The 18179-nt window shown below is 42.7% G+C and overlaps 1 protein-coding gene across 9 annotated transcripts in view; it reads right to left on the bottom strand.

Annotated features, from left to right (window-relative positions):
* JMJD1C (jumonji domain containing 1C) overlaps positions 1-18179 on the bottom strand; it is a 160831-nt gene that overhangs the window by 34838 nt on the left and 107814 nt on the right. For 8 of the 9 annotated variants that reach the window (XM_072339727.1, XM_072339726.1, XM_072339725.1 and 5 more), the window contains one exon: positions 2140-2245. The exons of the other annotated variant lie outside the window; for it this stretch is intronic. In XM_072339727.1, coding sequence (XP_072195828.1) covers positions 2140-2146 — 7 coding nt within the window. In that variant the 5' untranslated portion in view covers positions 2147-2245. The remainder of the gene's footprint in view (positions 1-2139; positions 2246-18179) is intronic. 9 annotated transcript variants of the gene reach the window in all.

Here is an 18179-nt window from a genome sequence, read left to right on the forward strand (position 1 = left end):
ATAATAAGCCTGATATAGAAAAAAATAGAGCTGAGATTTTAATTGTTAAAAATCAAAGCCACCTCACTGAATAAGTTCCGTGAACTGGTTGTATGTTTCTCAACAGCTTTCGAAGCGGCCAAGTTTGGCAGTTGTTTGCTTTAAACAAGGAACAAACCTACTTTCTGGCCAAAGCTATGAAACATGCTGCTCTGACTACCACCCAAATAACAGGTCACCTGGGACAGCTTTTTCCTTGTCTCACTTCTTGTAACCAGAGCAGTTCTGACTGAATGACCCTTCCTCAAACTGGCATGCTTCCTCACAGGCATTCAGAACCAGATTTTAATGCTCTCCTTCAACCCTCCTGTTTTCCCAGAGAAAGAAGTTCTGACAGCAATGGATATGAGATGATGACTTCAGCACGAGAGAATGAGGAAAAGCCTGAATCCTAAAAATGGCGTAGAGGATGGCAGCAACCTTGACAGATGGGTTTGGATAGAGCAAGAGTGAAAACGTTGCTCAGGCCGCAGGGAACAGGAAAACAGTGATACAGAGAGGGTAGAGAAAAAGCGAATGGAGGAGAGGAGAAAGGAAGGATTACGTGACTAGCTGACTGCAGCCAGCACCACCAGGGAGCTCTCCCTGAGTCACTGACATGCGTGCAGACAAGGGAGGTTGGTCTGCAAGGATGCCTCTGTTGGCCTCAGCTCTTCATTTAAAATATTCCTGATCTGGTGCCCCCAGTGCATCCAAGCATCCATTTGATGAATTATGTATTATGTGTATATACATGTAAATAGTATATGTCTGTAATATATATGTGTGAATGACACAAAGACAGCGCCTGGAATGATGGGATGGGCCTAAGCAAGCTTTGTGCATGAAGCACTGGCAGTTTCATCTACAAGACTATCCTGATGTTGCTGGGCTTTGCTCAAGTACTGTTTCTGTACCTGCGTACACAGAGGCTTTTATAAATGTGCTTTCATTACTATTTCTTTACTCTCAAGAAACATAATAAACAAGTTCAATTTCAGTTTCGTTTCCATAGAGCCCTAATGTGATTCCACATCACCTCCTAGTCCAGTTTTGGATGAAATTCACCAGCTGACTATTAGTTCATGCTGTATCTGCTGATATTAAGATAAAATGCAAAATGCCTAATACTAGCCTACCAATTTACTACCTACACAATTCTGTGCATTGCTTCTTCAGCATCTCTTCTGTGGCCCATGACAATAGACCTACCTAAGCAAAATAAAAACTACACAAAAGGTAGGACACAGTTGTGGGGCTGGGTCTGTTCACTTGTTTTTTGGTTTTGTAGCATCTGTATTATACTTACCATATTTCTTAGTTTACCAAAGAAACCCAACAGCAAGGAAATCTCAGTCCCATTCTTAAAATACCAGATTATTTACTGCTCTCTTCCCAATCTTCATTTATAAAACAACCACTTAAGCACTTCTGCCCCAAAGCGGCTTTGCTGTGAGGCAGGGATTTTAGCCCAGACCCACAGAGATGCTTCTGCTTCCCACTGCTAGAAATGCCTCCATAGAGCCACCTGGCTGCCAGATCTGCAGAAAGTTAATGAATACACTGCAAACACATACAGTATTTAAAGCATTAGCAAGACTGAGCCAAAATAATTTATTCCAGTTCATACCCATTTCCATATAACTCGTATCTGTGATTGTAATTGATTTGCAAGATGCTTTTCAGTTGGGGCCAGGTCAATCTGAAAGTGTTCCATCTGTGACAGAGCTGTGAAGAACCAGGCACAAACCGCTATCTGCCACAAGTTCTCACACAGAACAGTAACGCTAACGGTGCACATCACTTTTAGGCAGACTAAAGAGGGGTGGTTGCCCTTCATATACTTCACAACCAATGTCATAAAACATCTCCATTTCAGACTGATGATATTCAGCTTTTGCCGCAAATGCTAAGACATCGAACAAGTTATGAACAGTCTGAGGAAGTCATGCACAACTTCTTACACAGGCTTGTTTTTTTCTTTTAACAAACACTTCCCAAAACACCGAGTTAGAAACATATCCTCCATTATACCACAAATGCTATGGGAAGAGCCCCACACAACTAATGGCCTTAAGCTAGCTAACACAATAAAAATAACACAATTTCCCAAATAATTACCTTGCATAAAAATCTCCTGAACCTTTTGTTCCTTTACCCAGGCTTTTACTTCCTCATGTAACTGCGGGTTATCCCTGAGAACTGGGTTTAGACTGTCTACGTCGTCCTAAAGCAGAGATTAGAAAAAGAACCATATGTTATGTTTACTTGCAACATTTCTGTTTATTTTCCTAAATATATCTTAGGGCACAATATTAAGAAGCTTGACGCTAATTTTACCAATTCCCTGCAAATCTCTGTGATACCTTTAGAAAAAAAACCCAACTCTGAAGTGCAACACAGCGTTAGAAGTGATTTCAAATGAACACAGTATGGCAGGGCCTGCATGTGGCCAGACTTGTAAGCTATTAATAGGATCACACTTTCATAAATACTGTCTTACTACAAGCTAAAATTAGCCTACAAAGACTTGAGTGTTTACAGGTATGCGGAAAGAATTAAGCTGTGATTAAATGAAAATGAACCAAAAAATTTCCCTCATTTTTGCATATTTGTCAAATTTAAAGCAGACACATTGAGCATAAACACAGACAGAAACCCAGAGATAACGTGTAAGAAATACCTGTATAGCAAGAGAAAGAAACACCATTACTGTTCCTCCATTAGGTAAGCCTTTGTTAATTATACAGTTTCAAACAGGGCATGCTTTAATTTCCATGTCACTTCTGGAAAAGATTCTTTTCCACTATTTGAGAGTGGACAAACTCTGGCAATTAAGTCCTATTTGGCATTACAGTCAGTGTATCAAGAAAAAAAGGCCCACATCCATTTCACATCCCTGAAATGGCTTAAACCATTGCTCATCTCTGGGCCCTTTGAATGGCTGTTTCTCTGTATTTCAGAGCAAATCTGCTATTTCTGCCTTTGAGGCTGTGGTGCAGCTTGGTGCCTCCTCATGCAAAGGCAGCCCTGGAAATCCATGAGCTGCAGGAACGCTCATTTGTGCTGAGAACTTCAGACAGCTAAAATCATCAGAGTGGTTCTCAACATACAAAACGTAAAATGCTTTATCAGTGCTGCTGCTCAGATCAAGTAATTTCTTTCCTTGATCTCCAACGAGTTCCTTGATGTTTCACAATTCATTATGAAGAGCTCCAGCCGCAGCGTACCAAGATACAAGCAACACTCAGAGAATCACGCTCTGCTGCCAGGCCCTCGAGTGACACGAGCAATTTCTCTCTATTCATCTGAATGAGATTATTCCTGCTAACTCACTGATCACAGGATGTCTATTTCAAATTCAACACTCACTTCCTGACACACGAAGAGGTGCCATGTTCCATAATGGAGAGCGCAGCGACACTTCAGCTATTAGAGAAAATTATTTCAGTCTCTCCTTGTGCTTTTGAAAAGGATATAGCCACAGATCCGAAAGGAACAGTCAAAGTGATTTTTATAACACGTGATGTGGAATGAAGGAAGAGCAGAAAGGAAGCTAACATGACCTTGGCCATCAGGTTAAAATCACAAAGCAGACAGACGCGTTACTGACATTATCAGAAGAGAAGGGTGGGCCATGATAGAATTTATTCAGGAACAGCAGAGTAGCAAAATGCTTCCTCTCCTGAGGCAATCAAAATGGATATGATCTGCTCTACTTTCATTTGCAAACCCATCTTTGGATTGATCCCCTACCCAGAGGTAACAGCTCTGAAAGGAGCGCATGATTTGGCAGGGAGCCCCACCGACGCTGCAGCTGTGCAGTGACCCCCTGCTCTGCTGCCAGGCACACTCACAGCAGCTGCAGGAGACACCCATCCCCACAACTTCACAGAATCATTAGGGCTGGAAAAGACCTCTAAGATCACCTATCTAACCCAACCAGCCACCTACCACAAATGCTGCTCAGCAAACTGTGCTCCTTAGTACCCCGTTTCTCCATGCAGATCCACAGACTTATGCAATCAACTGAGGCAGTGCAACACTGAAGTCTGGCAGACTTTTAAAAATGTAGCTAACTCAGATCTTGTACATTTAGCTCCTTCGATCCCCTTCAGGGCACCACTACCTTCATTTCAAGACCGTACACATTAGTTAGGCATCAAGAAATTGGGCTTGTAATGCTAATGTTATTTTAATCCCATCTGTTCCTTCTGCAAAGTTTCTGATCTTTTTCTTGAAACATAGTTTGATTAGTCCTGTTTCTGAAGGCAACACATGATTCTGCTTTTCTCTTAGATTTCACATCCTTCCAAACCATCTTTGCTTTTTTTGAACTTAAAACACTGAAGATAACAGTGAACCCACTGACAACACACCTAAACCTTTTTTGCTCCATCTCCTAATGTGACACACAATGTACTGGCACCAGTGACTGGTACTTTGACTGAGTGCTTTGTCTGGACACCTAGAAAAGGAGACTGTGAACTTCACATTGTTTCTTTCCTCACTCTCGGAGAACTATGAGCTCATGTCAAAAATGTGCTTAAAAAGAGCACAAGAGAGATCAAATACCCATTATGCAAACCACATGCAGGTAAGATTGGGATTACGTAGAGGATACCAAAGAGAACCCAAGGTTTATAAATACACATTTAACACATCATCAGTCACTGCAAAAGAAAGTATTTTGCTTCCAGATGTGCACACACTATATATATACACTGGTCAGTGTAAATCAGAATGGCAAAGCAAAATTGTAACTGACAAGTGAAGCTCCATGTCAGGACACTTAAAAAATGGTTCCTGACATCTCAAAAAATGATCACCTACCTATGTACAAAAATCTGTATGCTGCAACTGATGCTTTTTTCATCATCAGTTCTAAATTTGAGTATCTACAAGTCAGGAAAATAATTGCATAATAAATTTAAACTGGACAGTGATGGCCTTAACCATACTGGTTTATCACAAAAACAGGGCAATGACAAGAAGGCTGATATCTGCAGTCTCTTCCCTGTCTTAGCACTGAGGATGAGCAGATGACTGCAGCAGCCACTCTCTTTCCTTAAGCTGTATGTATTTTATTGAAGACAAAACAACTCTACTCAACTGATATGAATGCTGGCAATTAAGGCCTTCAAGTTTTCCTTTCCTTCTTGGCTGAACTGGAAGGACTGACAGAATAACCCACAAAAGAATTAACTGCCCCACAGGGTTTTCCTCTAGAATGTTCCTCATTTGGAAGGAGTTTTACTCACAAAAATAAATATAGTCCCTCTCTTAAACCAGTTTTTCCACAAGTCTTGGAATACATTCTCCAGGAGGATGCTAATCCTGGTTTGAAACCCTTATGAAATGCAAATCAAATAAATGGGACTGCAATTTTCCTTTTTTAAACCTACTGTAGGATGCTCTTTATATATGTCATGCAGCAGTGGCCCCTGTTTCAAAAATGACTACATGCAATAGCAGGAAGAAGGCAAAGGGCTTATGGAGCACAAAGATATGGCAGGAGTAGTCCTACCTGCCCTCCTGGGAGCCAGGCACATGAAGTAATGTGACTACCACAAGTGTGCCAACCTGTGCCAGGTTTTACAGGTCTTTGCAGCTATTTTTCCTTCCAGCCAGACCGACATAGGAATTCACCTCTGCTTAATTATCCAAACAGTACCTGAGTCTGATCTGTGACTCCTAAGATGGTCATTCTCAAGCACTACATTTCTACCAGTCCTAAGGAGCATCAAGAACAAACTTGATGAAGACATGATCCAGCGTTTTTCTGAGTATTCCTATTCTTTCTTCTGGTGTGTGGAAACTCCTGACCACACTGCCCCAGCCAGGCCCACCTCACCTCTGCTGCTTCCCAGGAAGCAGCCATCTTTGTTCAGAGAAGCATCTTCAGAGAGCTCATTCAGACACAAGAAGGTTATAATTCACAGCCCCAGGTGAAAAAGTGCAGACAGATCATTTACAATGCTTCTGAATTCCTGTCAGTCATGGATCAAACAGGAATTTCCAAGTGAGCATCCACAGAAAAAGAAGATAAAATCCAAACACATACATAGTTCTACTTCAAGCCCTACCTACAAACAAAATACTGCTTCCCACACTGACAGGCATCCTCAGATGAACAGAATGTGCATGCTGCCCAAAAAGCCATCCCAAGTGCCTTCTGAAAGGTTCAAATGACTGCAAGTTCCTTTTCCTTTTGGTTAGTAGGGTATGTCTGTGGTGTGAACACTCCCACAGCTCTCTATCTTTCCACCAAGCTCTGTGCTATCAAACCAACATGCCTCCTCGGCATTTTGAAATGCATGTTAAAGTCACCCCTCATCAATTTGATGGACAGGAACAAATTCATTGAATTGAGAAATGAAAGCCCAGAGAACCACACACAAACTCAAGAGTACGTTCATCACTTCCATCTCTACCCACAATCACGCTGAGTGTGTGCTGCTCATAGAAAGGTATGCTAAGTCCCCCACCAGCTTTCAATGACTTCTTTTCAGTGAAGAGGAGGAGAACTGATGACATGTATTTCAGGAAAATCAGTTGTGGAAAGCTGCGTATTTTGCTAGTAAAAAAAACAAATTGGTGCCTCAAAGACCAAGTCTCAACTCACGCTGTACATTACAGAACAGCAAGAGTTTATTTGGGAGATTTCCTTCTTTGGCCAGAGAATCCACATTTGGCTTCAAAGCATAAAGGTCATCTCTTCAGCATCAGTAGGAACTCATTTCAGCTAGTGTTTTACAGAGAACAACTAAGTAGATTTTGCAGTCCTCGCAGAGGTCAACACCACATTAGTACTCACCATCTGTGACTTAATTAACTATAGCTTCCTCTGGCTGCTTAGAGGTTTTCTGATGATTTAGGACACGAATTAAATGAAAACTAGTACATAACCAACCTGAGAGTCATGCTTGCAATGTTTACACAGAACAACCTGCACGTAAGAATAGGCATTTCATTACTGCTTTAATGGTAGACAGACTTATTTGAATTCAAACACTGCAGATGAAAAATCCAGAGCCCAAAGAGTCAGAAGCTTGCACCTTCCATTTCCTGATCATGCACATTTTACCCAGCTCAGCTGTCTAATATTCAGATTTCCCAGTATTTCTGACCACACCACTTACCAACATTGCTTTTGCACCTACTGCATCTTAAGAAACACATCAAGTTGTTTGTGAGTCCGTGCAGTATTACTCCTTCACTTCACCCATACCTGAACTGCTTCAAAACAAAGCAGAAGTTGCCTCAGAGTCATTTCACCACAAAGATATCCAAAATCTATATTCATGAGATGGATGCGTCTCTCCCCTAAGCTGCAAAATCTTGTTTCTTCTCATCTCATTGGTGAACATCTTGAGATGGTTTCCATAAATAAGATTCGTTTTCTTCCTCTTTTGCACCAAATACTTTAAAAATCGCATGGACTTCAACTGCAGGGAGATTTGATTTGGAAATATTCTGAGAAACAGCCTAAGACTGCCACAGCACACTTCAGAGAGCAGATACAGCAGACCCAGCCTGCTGAACATTTACAGTAGCCCATTAATGCCTTCCTTTTAGAAGAAAAATTTCTCCCATTAAAAAAAAGCCATGTGAAGAGCTGGCTTCAAACCCACCCATATCCATGCACTCTCCTCTGAAACGTGTGCAGAACTGTCTCCTTGCTTCCATTATTGGTAACTAGCTGCCTTTTTTTCCCCCTTTTTCCCCTCCCCCCTTTTCTACTTATTGCATCACTTGACACAGACATCATTTTATCACTGACGTGTAATCATCTTCCAGTCATTACTATCTTTCGTTTTTAACAAACCTTACACCTAAACAGCATTCTGCCTGACAACAAGTTTAAAAAAGACAAAATAAGTCTGGACAGGCAAGTTATCAGCGATCTGATAACTATCATAGTTGATCTGATAATATCATAGGACATTACCTATGAATTGGTAACCCTCCTCTGCCAAGCTACAAGTCTCTTCTCCAGCAGCAAAACATGAGAATCCAACTAAAACACAGAGAAAACTGCAGCAACTGGCAGCATCAGCCACAGCAGCCGCTGTCAAGGCCAAGTGGACCACACCAGATTCTTTCAAAGCAAAAATCAACTTTAACTAAGATTAAAATTAATAGATCTCCTGTTGTTCCACATGTCTTCCTACACCCATGCGTATCCCCTTGGCACATTCTTCTAAGAAGCTGTTTTCTGAGTCGCTTCCAAAGGCCAGCTGTCTGCCACTCCACCTCAGCTCCTCTGAGGCTGCTGGCCACCAACAAGCTACAGGAGGTAAACCAACCACTTTTGGGGGAGACCATAACTTCCCGGTTTACCTTAAACGGCTTTGTCTGCACAAATAGCAGAGGCTCAGGCTAGTAGACGATACTGGTGCTCTGTACGTAAACCCAACCCACACTTGACCTATTTTCTGGTGCTCCCAAGCGCACGGTCACCACTTGCCTCATGCAAACCGAGCTGCTGCTGGCTACTCATGAACCAGTTTCACCAGGCTGGAGGGCACAGCCCTGACCCCTAGTCCAGGCACAGATTGTGCTGAGTGTAGCTTGTGGGGCACACGAAGAGGACAGAAACACGTCCTCATCCTATGAGAGGCTCTGAACGCACTCTTAGCAGAGGGACAGAGACTTACAGATCCTCTGCACCACACAAGTTAAAGGTTACAGGACCTTTGTGGTGTGTAATAGCACTACTTCTAAATACAAAGTCAGTGCTACAGGAAAATAAGATAAAGGCTAAAAACTTAGTCCCTTTTCAACTGTCAGTTAACATCTGTCAGGAAAAACTATCAACAACTTTCTGCTCCTCGCTCTTCCTTACGCCTAGCACTTCTCCCCACACACTCTTCCTTCCTTCCTCATTTCATTTGCACAATACTTAAGAGTTGACAGTGATTCTGAATTATAATTACCAGGTCTGAAAATCAGAGGGAGGAGGGCTGCACACATTTCTCCAGTTTCTCTAAGTCATGATTTCAAGCTAGACAAAGTATTGTTGTGCTGATTTGTTCAGCTGTGCGAGAATAATTCACACCACTAAGAATATCAACCAACTTCCATCAAAAATATAAAAAATTATGCTATGAAAAATACAATACAGTTAGGAATATAAATTATTGCAGGAAAAAAATCCCCGAAAAATACTTACAATCGAGTATTTTCTCTGATTTTAGCTCACGAATATAAAAACAAGCAGAGGCATTTGCCTTGCTGAAGGACTACCCATGTCTCAGGTGGAACGCGCCCATTGAACACCTTGCATCTTACAAGTCAGCTCGTTATTCCATACCTGTAGGTGAAAATCCAGTACAGAGAGATGGAAGGAAGATGAGAGCAGCACATGGAACAAGCATGCAGCAGGGAAGCAAGCAGCCGTCAATACAGAAGCAAAAGCAATGCTCAGCCAGACAGACGCTGCCACAAACGACTTAAGAACTGCTCTAGTAACTGCTACAGCAGTTTCTTCTTTGAAAAACAGAGATTAAAAAAAGATGACCCTTACACTCCCGGTTATGTCACCCTCTCTGAGCATCTGGGATAAACGCTGTCATCGTAATCCCAATCTGAGTCCTGATCTGATTTGCAGATTAGGAAGGAACAGAAGAACTGTTTGGTTCAACTGCGTGGGACAGAAAGCGGAATCTCCTGATGTAATGTCTCTTTTCACACCCGATCTTAAAGACTTCCCCAAATAAGCAGCTCCTACCCCCTGAGCTGACGGCCTGTCAGCTTGCATTTACAAAGCCATGGTAACCACTCCTACTGCCTACCTTCTCCTCTATCTACGAAGAAATGAAAGCCCAAGTGACCACCACTCCTTCATGCCCTCTTCCTCCATCACAGCCATACACTTGCTTCTCTTTTGTTTTCCATGGAATAATGCTTCTTGCCCATCACCGCAGGCTCCACACATCTATCACCATCATCTCAGTAATACTCAGATTACTCCCAATTATGCATTTTCTCAGCTCCTGAAGAGAGACAGGGAATATCAGACCAACCCCACAGCCAGCAACTCTGAAGTCATGTGGGGACATCAGACCAAGCCTTTGAGTCACTTACTAAGCAACTCAATGCACTACTGTAGTTATCTATGGGAAAAGAAACCTCAAAGTGCAGACATTTCCCTGAAGCAAACAACTAGCAGAGACAAGTTAATGCTAACAAGGAGAGCTGCTAACCGAGCAGATTGAAGAAAAATCTTTTCTATATTGGTATTAAAATTTAAACACAGGCTCCGACACCTTGTGAATCACAAACAGCTTTCAGAAGCTATCTAACTACTCTCCAAATAGTATCACCTAAAGGACAAGCTGTACGGATGGATGTGTCTCCAGGCAAAAAGAAAGTGTACTCCTGTGACCATCAGCAGCCTGGAAAAAAATAGGCTGCTCAAAAGGCAGCTCGACATCTCCAGAAGTCAAGCTAGTTCAGTTTGTGACCTGGGACAGATATTCGCAGGGAACACCCAGGCATAAGGGCTAGCAGAAATCACTTGCAGCAGCTTGAACTGACTGAGGTGGAAAGCAGTGCACTGCCAGCATAGTTAACAACAGAGCAGATATCACACCTCTTGTCTACAGATGATCTATCTGCCAGCAGTATCTTTTATCAGTTGCACTGCTCAGCAACACAGTATTCTTTGACAAAACTACCGATAACTACAGGTCTAGCGTATTAAAAAGCAAAGGTCTCTCAATTCAGTCTGCAGAAGAAAACCATAAAACACTACTCAGTATACAGCAGATGGATACAGCCCCCAACACGGCCTCCCAAAACGTCCATCTGAGTATATCACTTCAGTGAGCGATTCTCAGCTCAGTAGCGGCCTACCATTAACTCAGTATATCAGCAGCCATTCTGCAAATGTGCTCAGTTTTTCTTTGTTTTTTTAAGCCAACCCCCAGCTCTCCAGGAGCTCTGGGATCACGAGGCTTCTGAACTCTCTGTGACTCATGAGGATTATGGGCAGAATACAAAACTGCCCCAGGAAGAAAAAGATCTTAACTGTTTTTCTGTCAAAAGGAAAGAACGTATCTGGTATCTTTAAAAATCCTTCAAAGCCAGCTACAACATGCTTCATGGGCTTCTGAGGACTTTGGTCCATTTAATTACTTTTACATTAGTGTTTTATGTTAAAGCAGCTTTTGGAGGTTTGTCTGAAATTGTATTACTTAGAATACTGCTATAAAGTAGCACTGGCCAATATGCCACTAATAAGAAAGTAGTGGAGACTAAAAATCATTTCTCTCATGCTGTAAATGACCACTATACTAAGAATGAGCTTTTCAAAGTTAATTTCCAGTAGGACTGAAGGCAAAGCTGCACAGAAGCAATGTATGTGGGCTGAGGAAACAATCTGGCCATTTTCTTGCACAACTTCCTTCAGAAAGCTGCACTCTCCTGGTACTGGGGTCAGATGCGCAGAGGCTGGGTATAAAACAGCTAGCAGATCGCTGTGTGAACATGGAGATGCAGCCACCATCATGCACTTCTTCATGCTAATAGCTCTGATCTGACCTGCCGGAGCCATTTTAGGTATTTCCCTATAAATAACAGAAGCCTGACCAGCTGGGATGCATATCATATTTGGATCAACACTGCAACACTGTGCAGCTCCAGAGAAAGCAGTAGCTATGTCTTTTTATAGAACAGATGAATAATGGTCTTGTAAAGAGGAAAGACTGAATTGTTAATGAGAAAACATGGATGTTTCAGTTGCTGCTGAAATAAAGTCCTTGGGGTAAACTTGAGGAAGTCACTTAGGCATTAAAACTACTACAGCACTCAACCTTAACTGCCACTTGCTGAAGGCTGCAGAGAACAGCCCTCACGGAGCACAGATTCTGGACCCCAAATGAGTACTTCTGGCAGAGGTTAATTCCAAACATGTATCTTAGAAGAAAACGTTACAAGGAAGCAGCCATGTAAGGATTACAATTAGTCAGGGTACTCTATTTCCCCCTCTGCCATGCCTCTGTGGAAGCCTCCGGAACACACTACCTCACAGGCCTTGTAACGACGGTTATTTAAATCCACACAAGTCCAAGAAAATCATAAACCTGACCTTTCCTTTAAAGTAAAATTCATGGATCTCATTCAAGGATCTCGGCATAAATGAGGTTTTCATCAGGTCAATCACCATTCCTTACCTCCAATTTCCCAACTGTGAAACTTGGGGGGAGGAACACGATTGATCTTTTCCACGCTGATGAAATTTGAAGTTTCCTCCTTCCCAAACCAAAATGCAGGAAAAACTGCTTCTCCCTCTTCCATTTAAGCACTCCTTCTCCAGGGCTGCAGGATTTGCCTCATCCAAGTTGCAGAGCTCCCCAGGGCGCTAGGAATTCCCAGTCCCAGCAGACAGCAACTATTTGGGAAAGTGCCAGTTGGTTATAAAAAGTGAAACCAGCTCCTCTAGGAGCTGACTTTGTATCTGCATTATGGAAATAGTGTTGGTCAAGATGTCATGTAAGAAAAACACTCAGGAAAAAAAATAAATAAATCATTTTTAATAAATCAAATGTGCAGACTGGCAATGCTCAAGGTTAGAGAACTGAGGACAAGGAGCCTCTCTTAGGCCTGAGCAGTATTTTCCACAGGCATTTACTGGTGAAAAAAAATAACCATTTGTGATCAAACAGGATGTTCCCTACCCAGAAAAACTGGGCAGATGTATAAATCCACTAACATCGAGACTGCTTTTCAGAAGTGCTTCCATGAAAGGCTTTGACCTTACCTTTTTTGGGGGGGAAAAAAGTTTTTTTCCATACATTCTGTTTCAAATTCCCAATTTTCAGTGTATTTATTTCAATCCTACCTACTGGTGTCGAATTCATGAGTCGAACCACGTAAGTTACTGCAAATCTGGAAAGACCGTGGGACGGGCCTAACAGGTTTCCTTCCACCAGCAGCCCCTGCAGCCCTGAGTTCCAGCTCTGCTGCAGCTCCCCCAGTGGGGCCCAGGCACCTCCTGAGGCCCGCGGCCCTCCAGCCAGCACTGCCTCAGCCCTGGGGCTGCAGTCCTGCTTGTGGGGCGTGCTGCCTGCCAGCCTCCCCCACATCACTCATTTCCCCAAAGCCCATCAAACCCACAGCAACTCCGCTCCTGGGTCAAACATCACTGACATCTGGGACAACAGGAGAGAGAGGACAGAGCGTGACTAAAAAAGCTTTCTTCTCCTTAAGGAATTAAGGTAAAATAGGTACAACTCTACTACACTTACTCTGGAAATGCAACCCTTGTCTGAAGGCAGACGCAAGGACAGGCCAAGGCATCAAGGCACACCTCTTTGCACCAAGGCACACCTCTTTGCATCAAGGCACACCTCTTTGCATTAAGGCACACCTCTTTGCATTCTGCAAATGGAGGACGTGACTCCCTGCCTCACTCCTCTCTCCTTACATCTACTCAGATGCAGCTCTTCTGTACCACGCTTGTAGCAGGAGGTGAAGGCTGGCATGAGTCATCTGACCCACTTCTAGCTGCATGCAGCCTTTTGCTTTCCTTCACATTGGGAACTTACGCTTAAACATAGATGTGTCACTAACAAGATGTTTAGATCATCGCTCCTTATGATGCTGCCAGAGAGGCCTGCTGGACTAACGATGGGCGGTCCAGACACCACAGACACGGTAAGGAAAGGAGGTAGCTTTTAAAGACAACACCGAGAAGAGTTAAAGATGCACAAAGTGGTGTGCTTCTGCCACCCATGGAGGAAACAAAGCCAAACACAAGATGGTCACAGCTGCCAGCTGGTCAGCACCTGGAGCTGCTGGGCTGCTTCTGTCAACCTCAAAGGGTGGGACAAACCCCAAACCTCCTGCCTGCCTGGTCAGTGGAAGTGCAAGTTTATGGGAAAAGCAATTGTAGCTGCAGAAGCTATTTTTAAGCCTCAAGCCTCAAAGTAGAAATCTGAAAGAAGTCTGTACTGTATGATTATGGGCTGCTTAAATTACATACAAAAAAAAATACCTTATTTTACTCCCTGTTTCAACATGTTCAGCTTTTTTTTTTTTTCTTAAATAGTGCATGTTGTTACTATACAAGCCCTGCTACACCACTGGCCTGTTTGTATGAGCAAGGTAATTAAACCCAAAAGCATCCAAGCCTGAAATACCCAGTATCTGTCTGTAGTACCTGGAAAAGGAGAGCGCTGGAGTTGTACAACATGCCCTTCTCATGCCTTACCTCATGGCATATAGAACCTGAATTTGTAATATATCTAATAGTACTTAAATCCTCAGTCTGAGTTTCTATTCATGGTTAGTAGGCAAGATTATTGATATTATTATTACTAGAACAATCATTAAGGTGTGTTAGACATTTGACCTGTCAACTCTCAAGCATGCAGTGCACATTCAGGAGAGGAGCAAAGTGCACACACCTATCATTTTGCATGTCATATCTCCCACAGGGGATTTCTTGGTGCCATATCTTTACATCTAGAACCTTCAGTACAGAGGTAGACAGGCTGACCTTACCATTTTGAAATACCAAAGCAATCAGCCTTATCTCTAAAGAAAAACTACTAATAAAGAAATACTCATGTGAACTAGTAGGTTGGACTGCAGAAAATTCCAGCACAGGGAACTGAACTGTGCTCCTGTGCTCCTGATTCATTCTCTTGCTTGACTCATTTTGTTTTTACTTTTTTTTTTTTAACCCCATCACACAGGGGACTTTCTGCAGACCGTGTGCACACCCTTCCACTTCCTTCCTTGAGCGGTGAAATACCCTCTCACAGGAAGTTTAATGATTATGAAGGAACTTAATTTGAATTCTCTGCACTGCCTCAACTGTGCACATTTGTTCCAGTGCTGCGCGCTCACAAATCCTCTGGAAACTATCTAGCTAAAACATGCACACACACACAAAAGCCCCTACCACGAGGCAGTGCTTTAAGTCACACCATGGAGCAGCTGTGCTGGGAGGGCAGGGAGCCAGCAGAACCCCAGCACTATCTGCAAGCACACTCCAGCTCTGCCCAACCCAGGCAGAGCTAGAAAGCACTGAGCCTTGGACAAAGCGTACTTTTTCCTGTTTTTTCCACACAGGTGTTCTGGTATGGAAAAGCAGAACGTAACATGGTTTGTGTTATTTTTCATTTGCTCCTCTGAAGTGTAAGACAACTCAGCCCAGCTGTAGAGCTGCAGCTCAGGCTCTTCAGCACTGAGAGCAGAAGCACCAGCTCCAGCCCAGCGGTGCCTGGTACTGCCAACCACCACCCAGACAGAAACACCAGGCAGATGAGATCGCACACACCGCACACTGAGCTTTAATTCTTCTTATCCATCTACAGCCCTTAAAGAAAACTGCAGCACTGAAACAAAGGCATCATCTGCTGCTTCACTTACTGCATGTAATACAACCAACACACATCAATGGCCACAAAATGGTACTGTGAAATAAAAAAGCTATGCTTTTAATTACTTGTGTAGGCTTTACTGTAGTTTCACTTATTTGAACAACAAATGCACATGAAGGCATACGCTTATTTTCAGTCTATAGCAAAAGCCACCGCAAAGCCCACCAACGGTGTGTTTTGACTTGGTGAGCATCACAAAATACACACGATACACTGGGACTGCCCAACAGAAAAATATTAGGAACATGTGGTCTTCAAATGCGATATGCAAGTCCATTCCTTACAGATACTGGTTTGACACACACACACAAATGCATGCTGTAAATATTCTGTCCATCGTTTCCTGCAAAGGAATATAATTTTCATTTCATTGCTACGCAAATTACCGCAGCAAACACATTTGCATCTGCTTTCTCCTCAGGATCCTCTTGCCACCGCCATAAAAAGAACGACATGACTACACGGTCTGACCAGCCCACATTAATGAATGAGTCATTCTCAGTCACACACAAGTTTCATGTAGACAATAATACCGCTTGTATCCTCTATGAAGCAACCCAGAGAAAAGCTGCCGGAAACAAGTTGCGGGTTGGTGTTTAAGGCACCACACGTGCACAATCCAAGGCATTTTTATGGAGAAGGGCAGGATTCAAAGCAGTACCCGTGTATGGGAAAACAGAAACATCACAGAGCACTCGGATAAAAAGAACAAACACTTGGTAAATAAAACACAGTGGAAATGGGGGAACAAAATGGAAAAAGACTAGTAGAGCAAAGCTGCACACCTTACTTACAGTAATGATATTCACAGAGCTTCTACCAAGGTCGCTGAATCTCGGTAACAATTGAAAGAAGCTTATTTATGCAAAGAGCAGGCATGGCATGGGAATCTGCGGTTCATGATTCCCCAGCAAGTCCTGCCAAACTGTCTTTACTCTGATTCTGGAAGAACCACTTCTGGTAACGAGAGTAATTTAGTTCTTTGCCTTCTCCAACTTTGTTTTTCCTGCCAAGGCTAAGAGTGTGCCAAGTGCGCTGTTTTCTTTGCCTTGAGCAGTTGTCACCTTCAAACCGGACAGCACCACCTTATTCATGAAGCTCTTTAGCCCAATAGTTATGTTAAACAGCCCTGTGTTTTGATGAGAACTGGTCTGAGCAGAACTCATACCAAACCCTCCTCTGCTGCCCATTACAATATTACAAGTGCAAGCAACGATGGGAAAAATTACTCAGTAGTTAAGAATTGTATCTGAAGTGAAATGGAGTCTTCCCACACAGATCTAAACTCTGTTTGCTTTGGCAGAAAGGTACTGGAATTTTAGGCACTAGCAGCAAAATGCAATAAAAAGGCGTTCAGATCACCATGGTCTCTGGAGGACTTCATATTGAAAACGCACAGCCATGAGAGCTTAAACCAAAAACTGAATACATTTAGAAAGACTTCTAGTTATCTCTGCAAAGAATGGCTCCTCGGTTTTGTCCTCTGCTCAAAAACAAGTCAGCAGTGTTCCAAACCAAACAAGGGAGAAAAAGGCCATTTTTTGTACTTCTGAGAAAAGCAGATTCTCACAGGAAGTTTATATGGGATTTATCTTGGATCTTGTTCTCATGTCAAAGAGAATGAAGGCCCTCCAATAAAATAAGGGGGTGGGGAGGAGAGGGGGCAAGTAAAAGCCACCTTATGTTCGGTGAGATGGGGCTAAAAATGTGCAGTCCCATTTCCAAGATTAACAGAAAATAACAAGCAGAATGAACAAATAGAAACAATCTTCCACTTTAAGTATATTTCATGAGAAAACAGCTACATGATGGTAGAATTAATATCTGCCTAGTGCACCGCCACTACTTAATTTGGTTAACGCTTTGAAATGGTTCCTGTTCTCTTAAAAACACAATCAGTGAAGTTCTCACCTGTATCACTACACTGTAACACTCGGCTTTTACAGGCCTGCAAAGAGACACCTCTATGAATGAAGTTTCCAAAACTTCTCATAATCATTAAAAACAAAAAATGAAAAACAAATCTTTGCAGTATTCATCAGTGAGCTCAATGTTTGTTCATGTATCCATATATCCAAAATCTGAGCAACAGCCGTTTAAGATGCAAATTTTTGATGCCTTTTTACTCACAAGGAATCTCCACCAGCAATCTTCTTGCAACGATAAAGTGATGAAAGCGTTTAGATGTCTGCTGTCCCCAGGCTACTCACAATGCATGTGGATCAGCAGCCCCCACCTCCGGCTTTATCAGGTAGCTGTCTGCTCCAAGAAGGGTGGAACAACCTCACCTTTCACACAGCAGTTGCCCTCTACGTGCCACAAAAGGCCAGGAGTTAGGAAGATGAAGACTGTACCTGGAACTATTTTTCTACAAGCTACTGCGTCCTACTGGTTTCTGGTGAAGAACTTTTGAAACTGAACTTGCTAATGCTGTTAATTACAGCACTATTCTCCAAGATGGTGTCGAGTCAGCTGTTCACAAAGCATGTTTTTAAAAACGACATCTTCAATTTGTACGCACCTTCCCAGATGGAAGCAGTTACTAAGGACATACTAAGACCATCAGCAAATACTCCCTGAAGAAGGAGCTAAAATGTGTGCAGCACGGCTGTGATGCTGCCAGCCAGGCTTGGCAACAAGGCTGTTTTACAAAAGGCAGTCCTTCCCTGAGATTCAACTTGTTTTGCTCAGCTCATCTTGTGAGAAACGATCCACTGCCAAACAGAGATTGATTACTGTTACTGGAACGAACGTTATCAAAGACAC

The sequence above is a fragment of the Excalfactoria chinensis genome, chromosome 6 (assembly GCF_039878825.1).
Source record: "Excalfactoria chinensis isolate bCotChi1 chromosome 6, bCotChi1.hap2, whole genome shotgun sequence".
Lineage (NCBI taxonomy): Eukaryota > Metazoa > Chordata > Aves > Galliformes > Phasianidae > Excalfactoria > Excalfactoria chinensis.